The 9858-nt window shown below is 42.1% G+C and overlaps 4 protein-coding genes and 1 long non-coding RNA gene across 5 annotated transcripts; 2 read left to right on the forward strand and 3 right to left on the reverse strand.

Annotated features, from left to right (window-relative positions):
- The first annotated feature begins 794 nt into the window (after positions 1-794).
- On the forward strand, positions 795-3331 carry LOC110855901 (UNC93-like protein). Its single transcript, XM_022104309.2, has 9 exons — positions 795-1163; positions 1297-1437; positions 1523-1995; positions 2070-2168; positions 2339-2402; positions 2512-2665; positions 2732-2797; positions 2865-2912; positions 2997-3331. Exons 1-9 carry the CDS (start codon positions 954-956, stop codon positions 3227-3229), a joined length of 1488 nt encoding a protein of 495 aa, XP_021960001.1. The 5' UTR covers positions 795-953; the 3' UTR covers positions 3230-3331.
- Positions 3247-5437, reverse strand: LOC110855902 (DNA polymerase eta). Its single transcript, XM_022104311.2, has 5 exons — positions 5272-5437; positions 4992-5193; positions 4525-4865; positions 4021-4443; positions 3247-3934 (listed from the first exon to the last, which is right to left on the reverse strand). The coding sequence occupies exons 2-5, from the start codon at positions 5165-5167 to the stop codon at positions 3411-3413; spliced, it is 1464 nt and encodes a 487-aa protein (XP_021960003.1). The 5' UTR covers positions 5168-5193; positions 5272-5437; the 3' UTR covers positions 3247-3410.
- A 110-nt stretch (positions 5438-5547) lies between these two features.
- LOC110855883 (E3 ubiquitin-protein ligase parkin) lies at positions 5548-7825 on the reverse strand. Its single transcript, XM_022104281.2, has 5 exons — positions 7399-7825; positions 6564-7283; positions 6366-6461; positions 6157-6297; positions 5548-6080 (listed from the first exon to the last, which is right to left on the reverse strand). The coding sequence occupies exons 1-5, from the start codon at positions 7672-7674 to the stop codon at positions 5748-5750; spliced, it is 1566 nt and encodes a 521-aa protein (XP_021959973.1). The 5' UTR covers positions 7675-7825; the 3' UTR covers positions 5548-5747.
- A 67-nt stretch (positions 7826-7892) lies between these two features.
- LOC110855884 (7-methylguanosine phosphate-specific 5'-nucleotidase A) lies at positions 7893-9637 on the forward strand. Its single transcript, XM_022104282.2, has 5 exons — positions 7893-8161; positions 8290-8894; positions 8963-9131; positions 9227-9268; positions 9353-9637. Exons 1-5 carry the CDS (start codon positions 8129-8131, stop codon positions 9419-9421), a joined length of 918 nt encoding a protein of 305 aa, XP_021959974.1. The 5' UTR covers positions 7893-8128; the 3' UTR covers positions 9422-9637.
- LOC118437541 lies at positions 9352-9857 on the reverse strand. Its single transcript, XR_004836155.1, has 2 exons — positions 9768-9857; positions 9352-9686 (listed from the first exon to the last, which is right to left on the reverse strand). It is a non-coding gene; the product is annotated as an uncharacterized LOC118437541 (long non-coding RNA).
- Between the last annotated feature and the right edge of the window lies 1 nt (position 9858).

Here is a 9858-nt window from a genome sequence, read left to right on the forward strand (position 1 = left end):
TGCTGATGCGATATGAGAGAGGCGATGATGCGACCAAATATTTCAAACCCATCACCACAACCATGATAAAAACATAGCCCATGCAAAGGCTTAAATGCTGATAACCGTGGTGAATGCCATCCATCCATCCATAAGTACACGCCTTCGATCATCTCCCTCTTGAATTCCCCATTCGTATGAATATGAATTTCCCATGTTTTAATAAAAACAAGAGGTCTGAAAATTAATACGGAGAACACGGCATTGTTGATGAATTCGCGATTAAAGTTCTGCAATATCTCGCTCGAAAGTAATTTTCTGTCTAATCTGCGTATTTGATGATCACCCGTCGTCGTCGGCACCACCACCACCACCACCCACTCATCGGCATTCTTTCCTACGGTGCGCTTATGTATATATTTTTCAAACAAGAGTCTGCATGGCATGGCATCCAACTGGCTGGCTGCTACTAGAGTCGAAATTCATAACATGATATGTAACTGTATGACATTGACTGTGCGCTCGAAACTGTTCCATATTACTGACGACAATGGCTTTTGTGTATTTATTATGATTTTGATTGTCACAATGGATGAATGATTTAATGAGAAAGGATGCAGCGGCGACGATATGTAGAAAACCAGAGTGATCGAGCAACAAACAGATACCGAGCATGGAATACAGCAAATTTGCTCCCGTGCACATTTTATTACTTCGGTATACTCCATACTCCGTAGGTACACACGGAGCAGAATTGCACTATCATGATGTCATTCTTATCAAGTCAATTGTGGACACTTATTCCACGCAAATAGCCACCAATTCACTCAGTTGGTGCTGCACCCTTCCAAAGTCAAGACCGTAATACTAGTAGTCTGAAATAATAGAGCGGCCTCCAGTCCAGACCTACTTGTATTCTGACACTAGCCTCGTCTCCAGAGGGGCATTTTTCTCAAACAAATTGAGCATACATAATGAGTGTGGACAAAGGTGGGAGTGTCAACCCGGGGTTTGTGCCCGAGGAGAATGACGTCGACCGGCTCCCTTCCTCCGGGGGCGAGAAGACGGCGGTGGGGACGGGTAACACGCCGCACATGGAGTACGGTCCTGGGGAGAAGGTTCGTATGTTGAAGAACTTGATCGTCATCTGCATCGCCTTCATGCTCCTCTTCACGGCCTTTCAAGTATGTGCATAGTATTTACGTGCGTGTGTATGTATGTATGCACACACCATTGCATTTACTTAAGTCTATTTTCCGAAATTTCCCCTAATTATCATCATAACACATTGACTATTATGCAATTATCTCTTTCAAGTCTATGGCCTCCCTTCAAAATTCATTAAACAACGTGGATGGCCTTGGAACATATTCTTTGAGCGTGCTGTACGGGAGTCTCGTCGTCTCGTCCATGTTCCTCCCCACTTTCCTAATTCAAAAGTTCACCGTGAAATGGACGGTAATACTGCATTACATATTTTCACAAGTTGCAATATTATGGGTGCATAAAATTTTGTCAAAATCTAATCAACGTTTGGTGACAGCTTTCCTTTGCAGTTTTTGGGTACTCGGTGTACATCGCGGCCCAATTTTATGCAGAGTTCTACACACTCATCCCGGCCGCAGTGGTCGTGGGGATTTGTGCTGCGCCGTTGTGGTCGGCAAAGTGCACATACCTCACTCACCTGGGTCACCAGTACGCAGAGTTGGTCCACGACAATTCCCAAGTCATCATTGTCCGGTTCTTTGGCGTGTTTTTCCTATTTTTCCAATCTGCCTCCGTTTGGGGACAGTTAATCTCGTCAGCCGTGCTGAGCCAAGACACCAAGAACTGCACGAACGATGCCTCCACCATGTGTGGCGTCAAGTTCTGCCCCGACACCGAGTTTTGTGAGGACCCCAAGGACGATGATGACAAGGAGAACAACACCACGCTCTATATCTTGGCGTCAATCTACCTCGCTTGTTCACTGGCAGCCGTCGTGGTGATCGTCTTGCTGCTGGATCCACTGATTCGGTAAGGTCACCACCATCACAGTCATCGTCCTGTCGAATTCTCGTTCCGTTCATTTCAAATTTATGTGTTGTCAGGTACGGTGAGAGGGAGCGACAGGGTGCAGCGTCCACCCTGACTGGGAAAAGTCTGTTTATCGCGACTTTCAGGCACATGCGGAAACCATATCAAATTATGTGAGTGATTCGTAGATGGAAATAGAAAGATAAGCATATGAAAAGAAATAACTGTTGATAAAATTGGTTCCGTTTAACATATTTTAGTTAGTTTAGTTTGGATAGATTATCGTTTTATTTGATATAACGTTGATTCTCCGTTTAATCTAATTAAGCTTATTAAATAACAGGCTTATCCCCATCACAATCTGGTCTGGGATGGAGCAAGGCTTCTTCGGTGCTGAGTTCACGACGGTATGTTTATACTCATTCAGTCCACGACATATCTATTTTGTCCCAAGATGCAAAAATTGGGTGAATTAACCATGCAACAGTAAGATATTTTTTGCATTGTCGTCGACAGGGGTGGGTGGACTGCGCCTGGGGAATTGAAAAGATTGGCTATGTGCTCGTTTGCTACGGTGTTTGCGATGCCGTTGCTTCCGTGTCCTTTGGTCCTCTCATCCGTTACGTGGGTCGCCTCCCGATATTCATTTTTGGGGCAGCAGTGAACATAGGCATGAAGTTAATACAAATGTGTTTATAAAAAGCTTAATTTATCTATTTAAACAAATATTATATAGGCATCATTATCGTCTTCTTCACATGGACGCCAGATCGTGAAACCCCCATTATCTTCTTCATCATCGGTATTCACAAATCGCAACTATTCATGCGCCTTTTTTATGGCTATAGTGTGATGATTATAATTTGTAGCTGGCTGCTGGGGTGTATCGGATGCTATTTGGCAGACCCAGATTAATGGTTATTGACACAAAGCATAACAAAGAATAGTTTTCATGCAAATGATGATTAACCTTGTGACCTTTTTAATTTCCCCTTTGTTAGCTTTCTACGGCGTAATTTTTCCCCAAGACGAAGAAGCGGCGTTCAGCAACTACCGTTTGTGGGAATCGGTAGGCTTCATCCTCGCCTACGTTTTCTCCAATGTCCTCTGTGTCCGACCCAAGCTCTGGATTCTCGTCGGAGTGATCACGGTGGGCATGGCTGGATATTTTATCATCGAGAGCAAGGAATTTTCTAGAAAGAAGAATGACAAAAATAAGAAGAGCATCCACTAAGCACCTGCGCCTCGTGATCATTTTTTACGTTTATTTATTGCACTTCATCTATTTTTGTATAACAATATCCTCTAGTCAATACAAATTGATAAACTCTCTGAAGATATATAAACTTGACTGTCGTCAACAATAAGGAAGCACCGATAAGTCGTACAAAAATATGAAAGTCATGAGAATAGATCTAAAATGCATGCGCAATGGTCTGTGGATCAGGAACAGACGGACATAAGGATGAGAATGAGGGCACATGGAGGGATATCTTCACGATCGTGGCGGCACGAAATTCTTGCAAAATGGTGGCAGAATAATTTTCGAAGACCCGATCGAGAAGCCACTCCAGGTCTTGCACTCTAACGTTGGTGGGACTCGCCAACAGCCTCACAAATTCTGGCTGGTTGAGGGTGAAACCACGATTAGGAAGAGCCTGTCCTCTATGACCCTTTGGGTTGAGTTGAAATTCCACGCGTACAGAGTCCGCTTTTCGTCGATGGCGCCTTTCCTCCCGCTCGAGACGACCACAGAGCTCTACCAAGAGTTCTTTGACAACATATCGAAGCCTGTCGAGATTTGAGTACCACAAAGTTGCTGCTCGCAGGTTGGATATCCCCACCGTCAAAGTTTCTTTCATGAGTTTCTCTCGAAGCTCTTCAAAATATATTCCATGTGCCATGTTGGAAATCCTTTTGCACGTCTCGTACCCAAGCCCTGCAGAATAATTTTGACCAAGTTAATTAATCATTTTAATTAATCTTCTTATTGAGAAGGCTGAAAACGCTTATAAGGAAGATTACCAGTTTTAGTGCTCATGAGTTTCACCGGAATTTGTGTCAAGTCAAACATGTTTCGGCCAAAACACTCTTTTAATGTTTTTCCGACTTGGCCACCCCACGTTGGCACTTTCTCTATAGGAATCCGCTTGGAAATTCGTGGGAATCCATTTGGCAGTATGATTGTCATTCCTCCAGGCTTGTGTAAGGAGCAGGCAAGTTTGGCCACCAAATTGTTGACAGCGACCCCACCAGACGCTTCCAATCCAGTTTGCTTAAACACATATTTGCGAAATTCTTCTAAAATTATGGCCCCCACAATCAGCCTTCGTTCTTCAGAATATTGATCCATGTTCTCGGAATGAACATTGTGATACCGGAAGGCAATTGCTGGTCCTTTAAACTTCGTCTTACCTTCCATGTGCGTATTCTGGCCGATCGTCTCACCTAAGAGAAAGTAAAACAATGCCAATATTTAAATAGTGGTGAAATGGGCATGCAAAACATATAAGAAAATAGTTCACCCACCATTAACGAGTAAGGCAGGGTTTTTCCTCATCCTTATGTCTACCTCTTCTGCAAGGTCTAAGAATGTTTCGTCGTTAGAGACGTTGGAAAGGATGATGCGAAGTCCTCCCATTTTTCTCCACTCCACAATTGCATCGAGCACGGCGTCAGAGCTTCGTATGAGCTCCTCCACCTCGGCCTTCTCGACCATCGGGTTACTTGGACTGGGTCCGGTGGGAATCTGAAGACTATTCTTCTTCACAACCATCAGATCTTGACATTTCCTCAGGGCTTCCTTCACACTATCCTTGTCCCGACTGATTCCGTAAACATTTTTTGCGATATAGTTGACGGATATGATCCTGCATAAATTAACACATGTTTATATGCATTTTGATAAGCATTCCTTTCAATATATTCACTTCAAAAGCTTTAGAGAACTACTGCACCGCATGAATTATATACGCATGGTGGTTGTGCTTGCCTACCGAGGAGTTGTTGGATGAACAAGGATGCATGGACGGTTCAAATAAATGTCTCGAGCTTCTTCCGGAGGGTGGCGAAGTCTTAGGTGGATCTGGAGCTCGAAGGCGTCCATGTCCAGAATCCCCCGGACCGAACTTGTGCATCCTGACCCCACTTTACTCCAATACTCGTCGTCCATTGTAAAGTTCAGTCAAAGAGAGCTTGCTAATAATTGGATAGAATTATAAAATTGAATGCGTAATTAGTAATATGACTCTGGGAATAGGAGAAAAGTTTACTTACGGTTGCTGCAATTGAAGTTGACAGTTCCTTCAGTGGGGTCTACTCGTTCTGTTTCATAAAAAAAATGCAGGAAATGAAAACAAATGCAAAGAAAGATGCAGACTATGCAGAGTGCAGAACGTGAAACCGGAAGGAAACTCCTGGATTCGAGTTAGACATGTGAACCACCGCCGCTGAATCATCATCGTCTTAATCTTGGTGGGGAAGGAGACAATTGCACATCCAAAGGTATTGTACTAGTAAAATATTTTTATTTTTATTTTGTGATAAGTAAAATATTCTAAAATTCAGTACTTATATTTATTTCAGAATTAAAATCAATAACGTCGTTCTTTTTAACTTTAACTGCATCATTATTATAATTTATGTCTGCATGCACTATTTCACGTTTTCCTTTTCCTTGTCCAAAGAAAGACATGAGGTATGTGTTGCATATTTTTGGATGACTATTAACGGAAGTGACTTTATGGCGTAATTTATCCAAACCAATGGTTCCCCATGCATTCTCGAGTCCACTTTGTCTGACACACCCAACACCATTCGAATTTGCATTTTGTGCAGTCCATGTGCATGCAGCCCCCAGCTCGTTCTGTGGGAACGCGACAATTGGGACATGGCTTTGTGGACAACCTCATGGCACGTCGGGTGGGGTCTCCCCATTGGGCTGCGGCAGCCCGATCTTCACTCACAAAATACCCTGCTGCTCGGTATCCCCCAGAAGAACAGTCTTCAGCAGAAGGGAGACTTTGGCCTTCTGATCGGCAAGGACCTAGGTGCCATCCTTCCAAACATTTACGACAGAAGACGTACTGACAGAAGGAGTCAAAAGCATAGTTTTTTTTAGTAAATAAGTAATTTTGTATGCAAATACTAATAATAACAAACCTCGCAGCCATGCAAGCAGGCAATTTTATCACAATTAGAGTCCTGGGGAATAATCCCCATTCCACAGTCTGGCTGTGGGCAGAAAACACCTCCCATTTGCAGAAGACATTCTTCCGTTCCAAAACGTTGGTATCGGTCATACTGAAAATCGTTTATTTCGGTTAATCTATGCTTTACATATGTGCAATCTGCAACAACAATGACTCTACCTGATATTTTCCCAGTATCTTAAAATGATGAGGGTCATTGATTAGCGAGTTTGTGCAGAGTGCAGGACATCCCAAAGTGTAGCCAACATCCCGATCCTACAATGTCAATAAAATCAGATGAAAAATGTATTTTCATTAGAATACTATACATATAAAATAAACAAAACATGCTCATAGTGATATAAATAGCAAGGCCACCTGAATGAATCCTCGCTGGTTTAAGTTCGCCAGTGCATAATCTTTGAAACAGTCGGTGCAGGTTACATGAGCCAGTTGGCAAGGGAAGATGAAAACGACTTCCTTGACATCCCCACAAGCCAAACACGGTACTTGTTCGCGATTCCTCCTTATCAACGAGAGTGGAGAAGCAGAGTCATCCTCCCCCTTGGTCACATGCTGTGTACACTTGAAGTAAAATTGAGCATACGTTGTGTCAGTCCTTCTTCCATCGCAACCCCCATCACCGTCACATATGCCCAATATACGCGAAGGCACCAACACGTCGTCCCACCCTTCCGGAGGTCTGTGTACCATAAATGCTCCAGAGAGACAAACTGCACATCGGACACGAAGTTTACCTTCCTTGAGATCATTGCATTCTGGACAAAAGACGAAAAAGTCTGACTGCTTATCCGCCGCTGGTGCTACCGATGTTGTTGTTGTTGGGTTCTCATCTTCCGTTCCTAGATGGTTATTGTATTCTGAGGATATCGCTCCTCCTCCGCCTTCAGCGTCCTCCTCGTTGTTACTGGAAAATGTTCTCGTCCTCAAATGTGGCATGGGAACTTCAGCAGCCCCCGCGTTGTTCGAGACATCGGCTCTCATTAAATTGTCTCCTCCAGATAAGGCTGTTGCTGCTGAGTTTTGAATTTGGACACGAACAGCGTGAAGATAACTTTGTTGTCCCACGTCACAGGTCTAAAGACGTAAAACAATCGTGTTTTACGTTTAAATATTTACTTTATCACTGTAATAACGATAGATAATGTGATGATCACTATGATCAGGATGAATTTAAATAACATTTTATAACCTCGAGCAAAAACGAGTCTGGAAGCTCATTCCCTGCAAAAATAATTTTGATCTCATTTGGGTTGACTTTGAGCAAGGGTGCAATCTCGTCCTTGACCCGAGAGACGCTCCAAGACGGGTCGAGGTCCACTTGAACCGTGCGACCGGCGTACTTGACATGCACGTGAAGTGTATTTGGGGAACCACCAATCCGAGGAGATGACGAACTTACGCCCAACATTTGCAAAATGGCATCGACAAACCTTCGAAACAAGGAATACAGTGCGTGGAACACCATCACAAGACTATCGGTACTCCTACCACGACCAGTAAAGCACACATCCCTCTGCTAATATAATTTCAAGTCTAGTTAATATTTCGTGTACATTTTTTAAAACAAAAACCAAAAAAATCTCCACTTCAGCAACAAGAATGTTTATTTACATACAAAAGAAACCACACTTCCACATGTTTGGGTGATCAGCTGCAGCCTGCAGCAAGTCACCAGTAAAAAAATCTGTCAAGGATGAAGAAGTGAAGCAAATTTTACAAAAAGTGCTTGTGGAATGTGAATATTCACGTTCTGATTCTGAACTATTTCGACTGTCTCCATATCATCCAGCAATTAAAAAAAGTAGTGCGGGATTGGATCATTCGAATGGCATTGCACTAATTTCATTCAAAAAATTTCCAACTGGGGAGGGACTAGGGAGCGACTTTTGGGAGTAATACGGTTGTCAATTATTCAAGAAATGTCAGGCAAAATGTCCTCACTTTTAAAACAGGTTAGCTACCTATTTATCAGCAGGTTTACTAGTTAATGTATTATGGTTTATCGATACAACAAATGGTAGTTATTTAGTTGAACTAACTTGAAATATAGTATTCCTGAAATATTGGTGAACAATTGCAGATTATCAGCTCTTATCCACATCCTGAAAAAGTCAAAATTAAAGATATCACGAAAGTGGGGAAAATGATCGACTCTCTCGTGTCTCGAGGACCAGAATCCCTTCAAGTCATCACTGACTTTGACTTCACTCTCTCGAAATCGCATCTCCCTGATGGTTCGCCGGCATGCAGTGGACCAGGTGTTATGAACAATAGTTCATTGATGAGCCAAGACTTTCGAGACAAAGTGAACGCCCTGTACAAAAAATATCGGCCGATCGAATTTGATCATAACATGCCCGTTGAGCAAAAAATTCCACTGATGGTCGAATGGTACCAACAGCGCAAAAATGTCGTTGTTGCATCCAGGGTGCAAAGGTCTCAAATTGAAGAAATGGTAACTTCATGTGGCGTAGTTTTAAGGGACGGAGCCCCTAAAACTTTAGCTTGGCTGAACGAAGAGAAAGTTCCTGTACTAATCTTCTCTGCCGGAAATGGGGACATTATTGAAGCTGTGATGAAGCGAGATGGCGTAATGTTTGACAACGCACACGTTATCGCAAATTTTTACAAATATGACGATGAAGGATTTGTTATTGACTACAAAAATTCTACATTACTTCATGTGTAAGTGGTCACGAATTGACAAAGTAAAATTAAGGTGTCAACTTTGCCAATGTTTTCTGTCACTTCAGATTCAACAAGAATGAGCATGCGATAGAGAATTCGACATATTTTGAGGACATTAGTCATCGACCAAACGCCCTTCTCCTCGGAGATCATCTTGCAGACGCGAGAATGGCTGAAGGAATGCAGGACCCAGAAACGATTTTTAAGATTGGATTTTTCAATGATCCCTCTCAAGTATGTAGATTCCTAATGATTTCAGTCCATCAATTCACAATTTTATTGACTTGTGCATAAAGTGTAAAAATCATCTCGCTGTGGTTTATTCACAGGTTGAAGAGTCGTTAAGTCTGTATGAGGAAACATTTGATGTGGTATGCATGCTTAAAATTAAAAATATCTTAAATATGTGAAACATCGTAATGGTGGCTGAATTTAAGTATTCCAATATTCCACAGGTTTTGGTGGAGGATCAAACTTTTGAATTTGTGAACATCTTGTTAAAGTTTATTTTTGGACGAAATTAGCGGATCCAAAGCAAGACACCAACTCCTCATCAGACTGTCATTACTGATCATTCCATTCGTCTCGGGTCGAATACCGAAACATGACTCACAAAGAAGGCTTCTGCCATCCTCCACAGAAAAGATTATTATTTGATGTTTTCAGTTGACCCTGTAAACCCAACAGTATAACCTTGTCACGTCATACTGAATAAATTCTAGTCTTTTGAATAACAAAAATTTTACGCCACTCCATCATTTTAATTATCCAACGGAAAAATTAATACACCTTGATAATTTGAAATTTATTCAATTATTTAGTTGCACAGGTTTGATGGGACTTGTGGACTTTCAGTATTGACTTATTTACCATTTTTCTGTAATATGCAAAATTAACAGCAACGTTGAAGGACAAATACTCTACATTCATATAATTGGTTTAAATGGGTAAAGAGTTAGGT

Source organism: Folsomia candida, unplaced genomic scaffold (genome assembly GCF_002217175.1).
Source record: "Folsomia candida strain VU population unplaced genomic scaffold, ASM221717v1 Fcan01_Sc014, whole genome shotgun sequence".
NCBI lineage: Eukaryota > Metazoa > Arthropoda > Collembola > Entomobryomorpha > Isotomidae > Folsomia > Folsomia candida.

Bases quoted from the DNA above. Each gene is read 5' to 3' on its own strand.
- LOC110855901 (XM_022104309.2), top strand. From the start codon at position 954: ATGAGTGTGGACAAAGGTGGGAGTGTCAACCCGGGGTTTGTGCCCGAG. The intron at 1,164-1,296 runs GTATGTGCATAG...ATCTCTTTCAAG, and splicing joins TCCTCTTCACGGCCTTTCAA to TCTATGGCCTCCCTTCAAAA. The intron at 2,169-2,338 runs GTGAGTGATTCG...ATTAAATAACAG, and splicing joins CGGAAACCATATCAAATTAT to GCTTATCCCCATCACAATCT.
- LOC110855902 (XM_022104311.2), bottom strand. From the start codon at position 5,167: ATGGACGACGAGTATTGGAGTAAAGTGGGGTCAGGATGCACAAGTTCG. The intron at 4,866-4,991 runs GTAGGCAAGCAC...TAATTTATGCAG, and splicing joins GTTCATCCAACAACTCCTCG to GATCATATCCGTCAACTATA. The intron at 3,935-4,020 runs GTAATCTTCCTT...ATTATTCTGCAG, and splicing joins ACTCATGAGCACTAAAACTG to GGCTTGGGTACGAGACGTGC.
- LOC110855883 (XM_022104281.2), bottom strand. From the start codon at position 7,674: ATGGTGTTCCACGCACTGTATTCCTTGTTTCGAAGGTTTGTCGATGCC. The intron at 6,462-6,563 runs GTGGCCTTGCTA...TTGACATTGTAG, and splicing joins ACCAGCGAGGATTCATTCAG to GATCGGGATGTTGGCTACAC. The intron at 6,298-6,365 runs GTAGAGTCATTG...AACGATTTTCAG, and splicing joins AGATACTGGGAAAATATCAG to TATGACCGATACCAACGTTT.
- LOC110855884 (XM_022104282.2), top strand. From the start codon at position 8,129: ATGTCAGGCAAAATGTCCTCACTTTTAAAACAG. The intron at 8,162-8,289 runs GTTAGCTACCTA...GAACAATTGCAG, and splicing joins TGTCCTCACTTTTAAAACAG to ATTATCAGCTCTTATCCACA. The intron at 8,895-8,962 runs GTAAGTGGTCAC...CTGTCACTTCAG, and splicing joins AATTCTACATTACTTCATGT to ATTCAACAAGAATGAGCATG.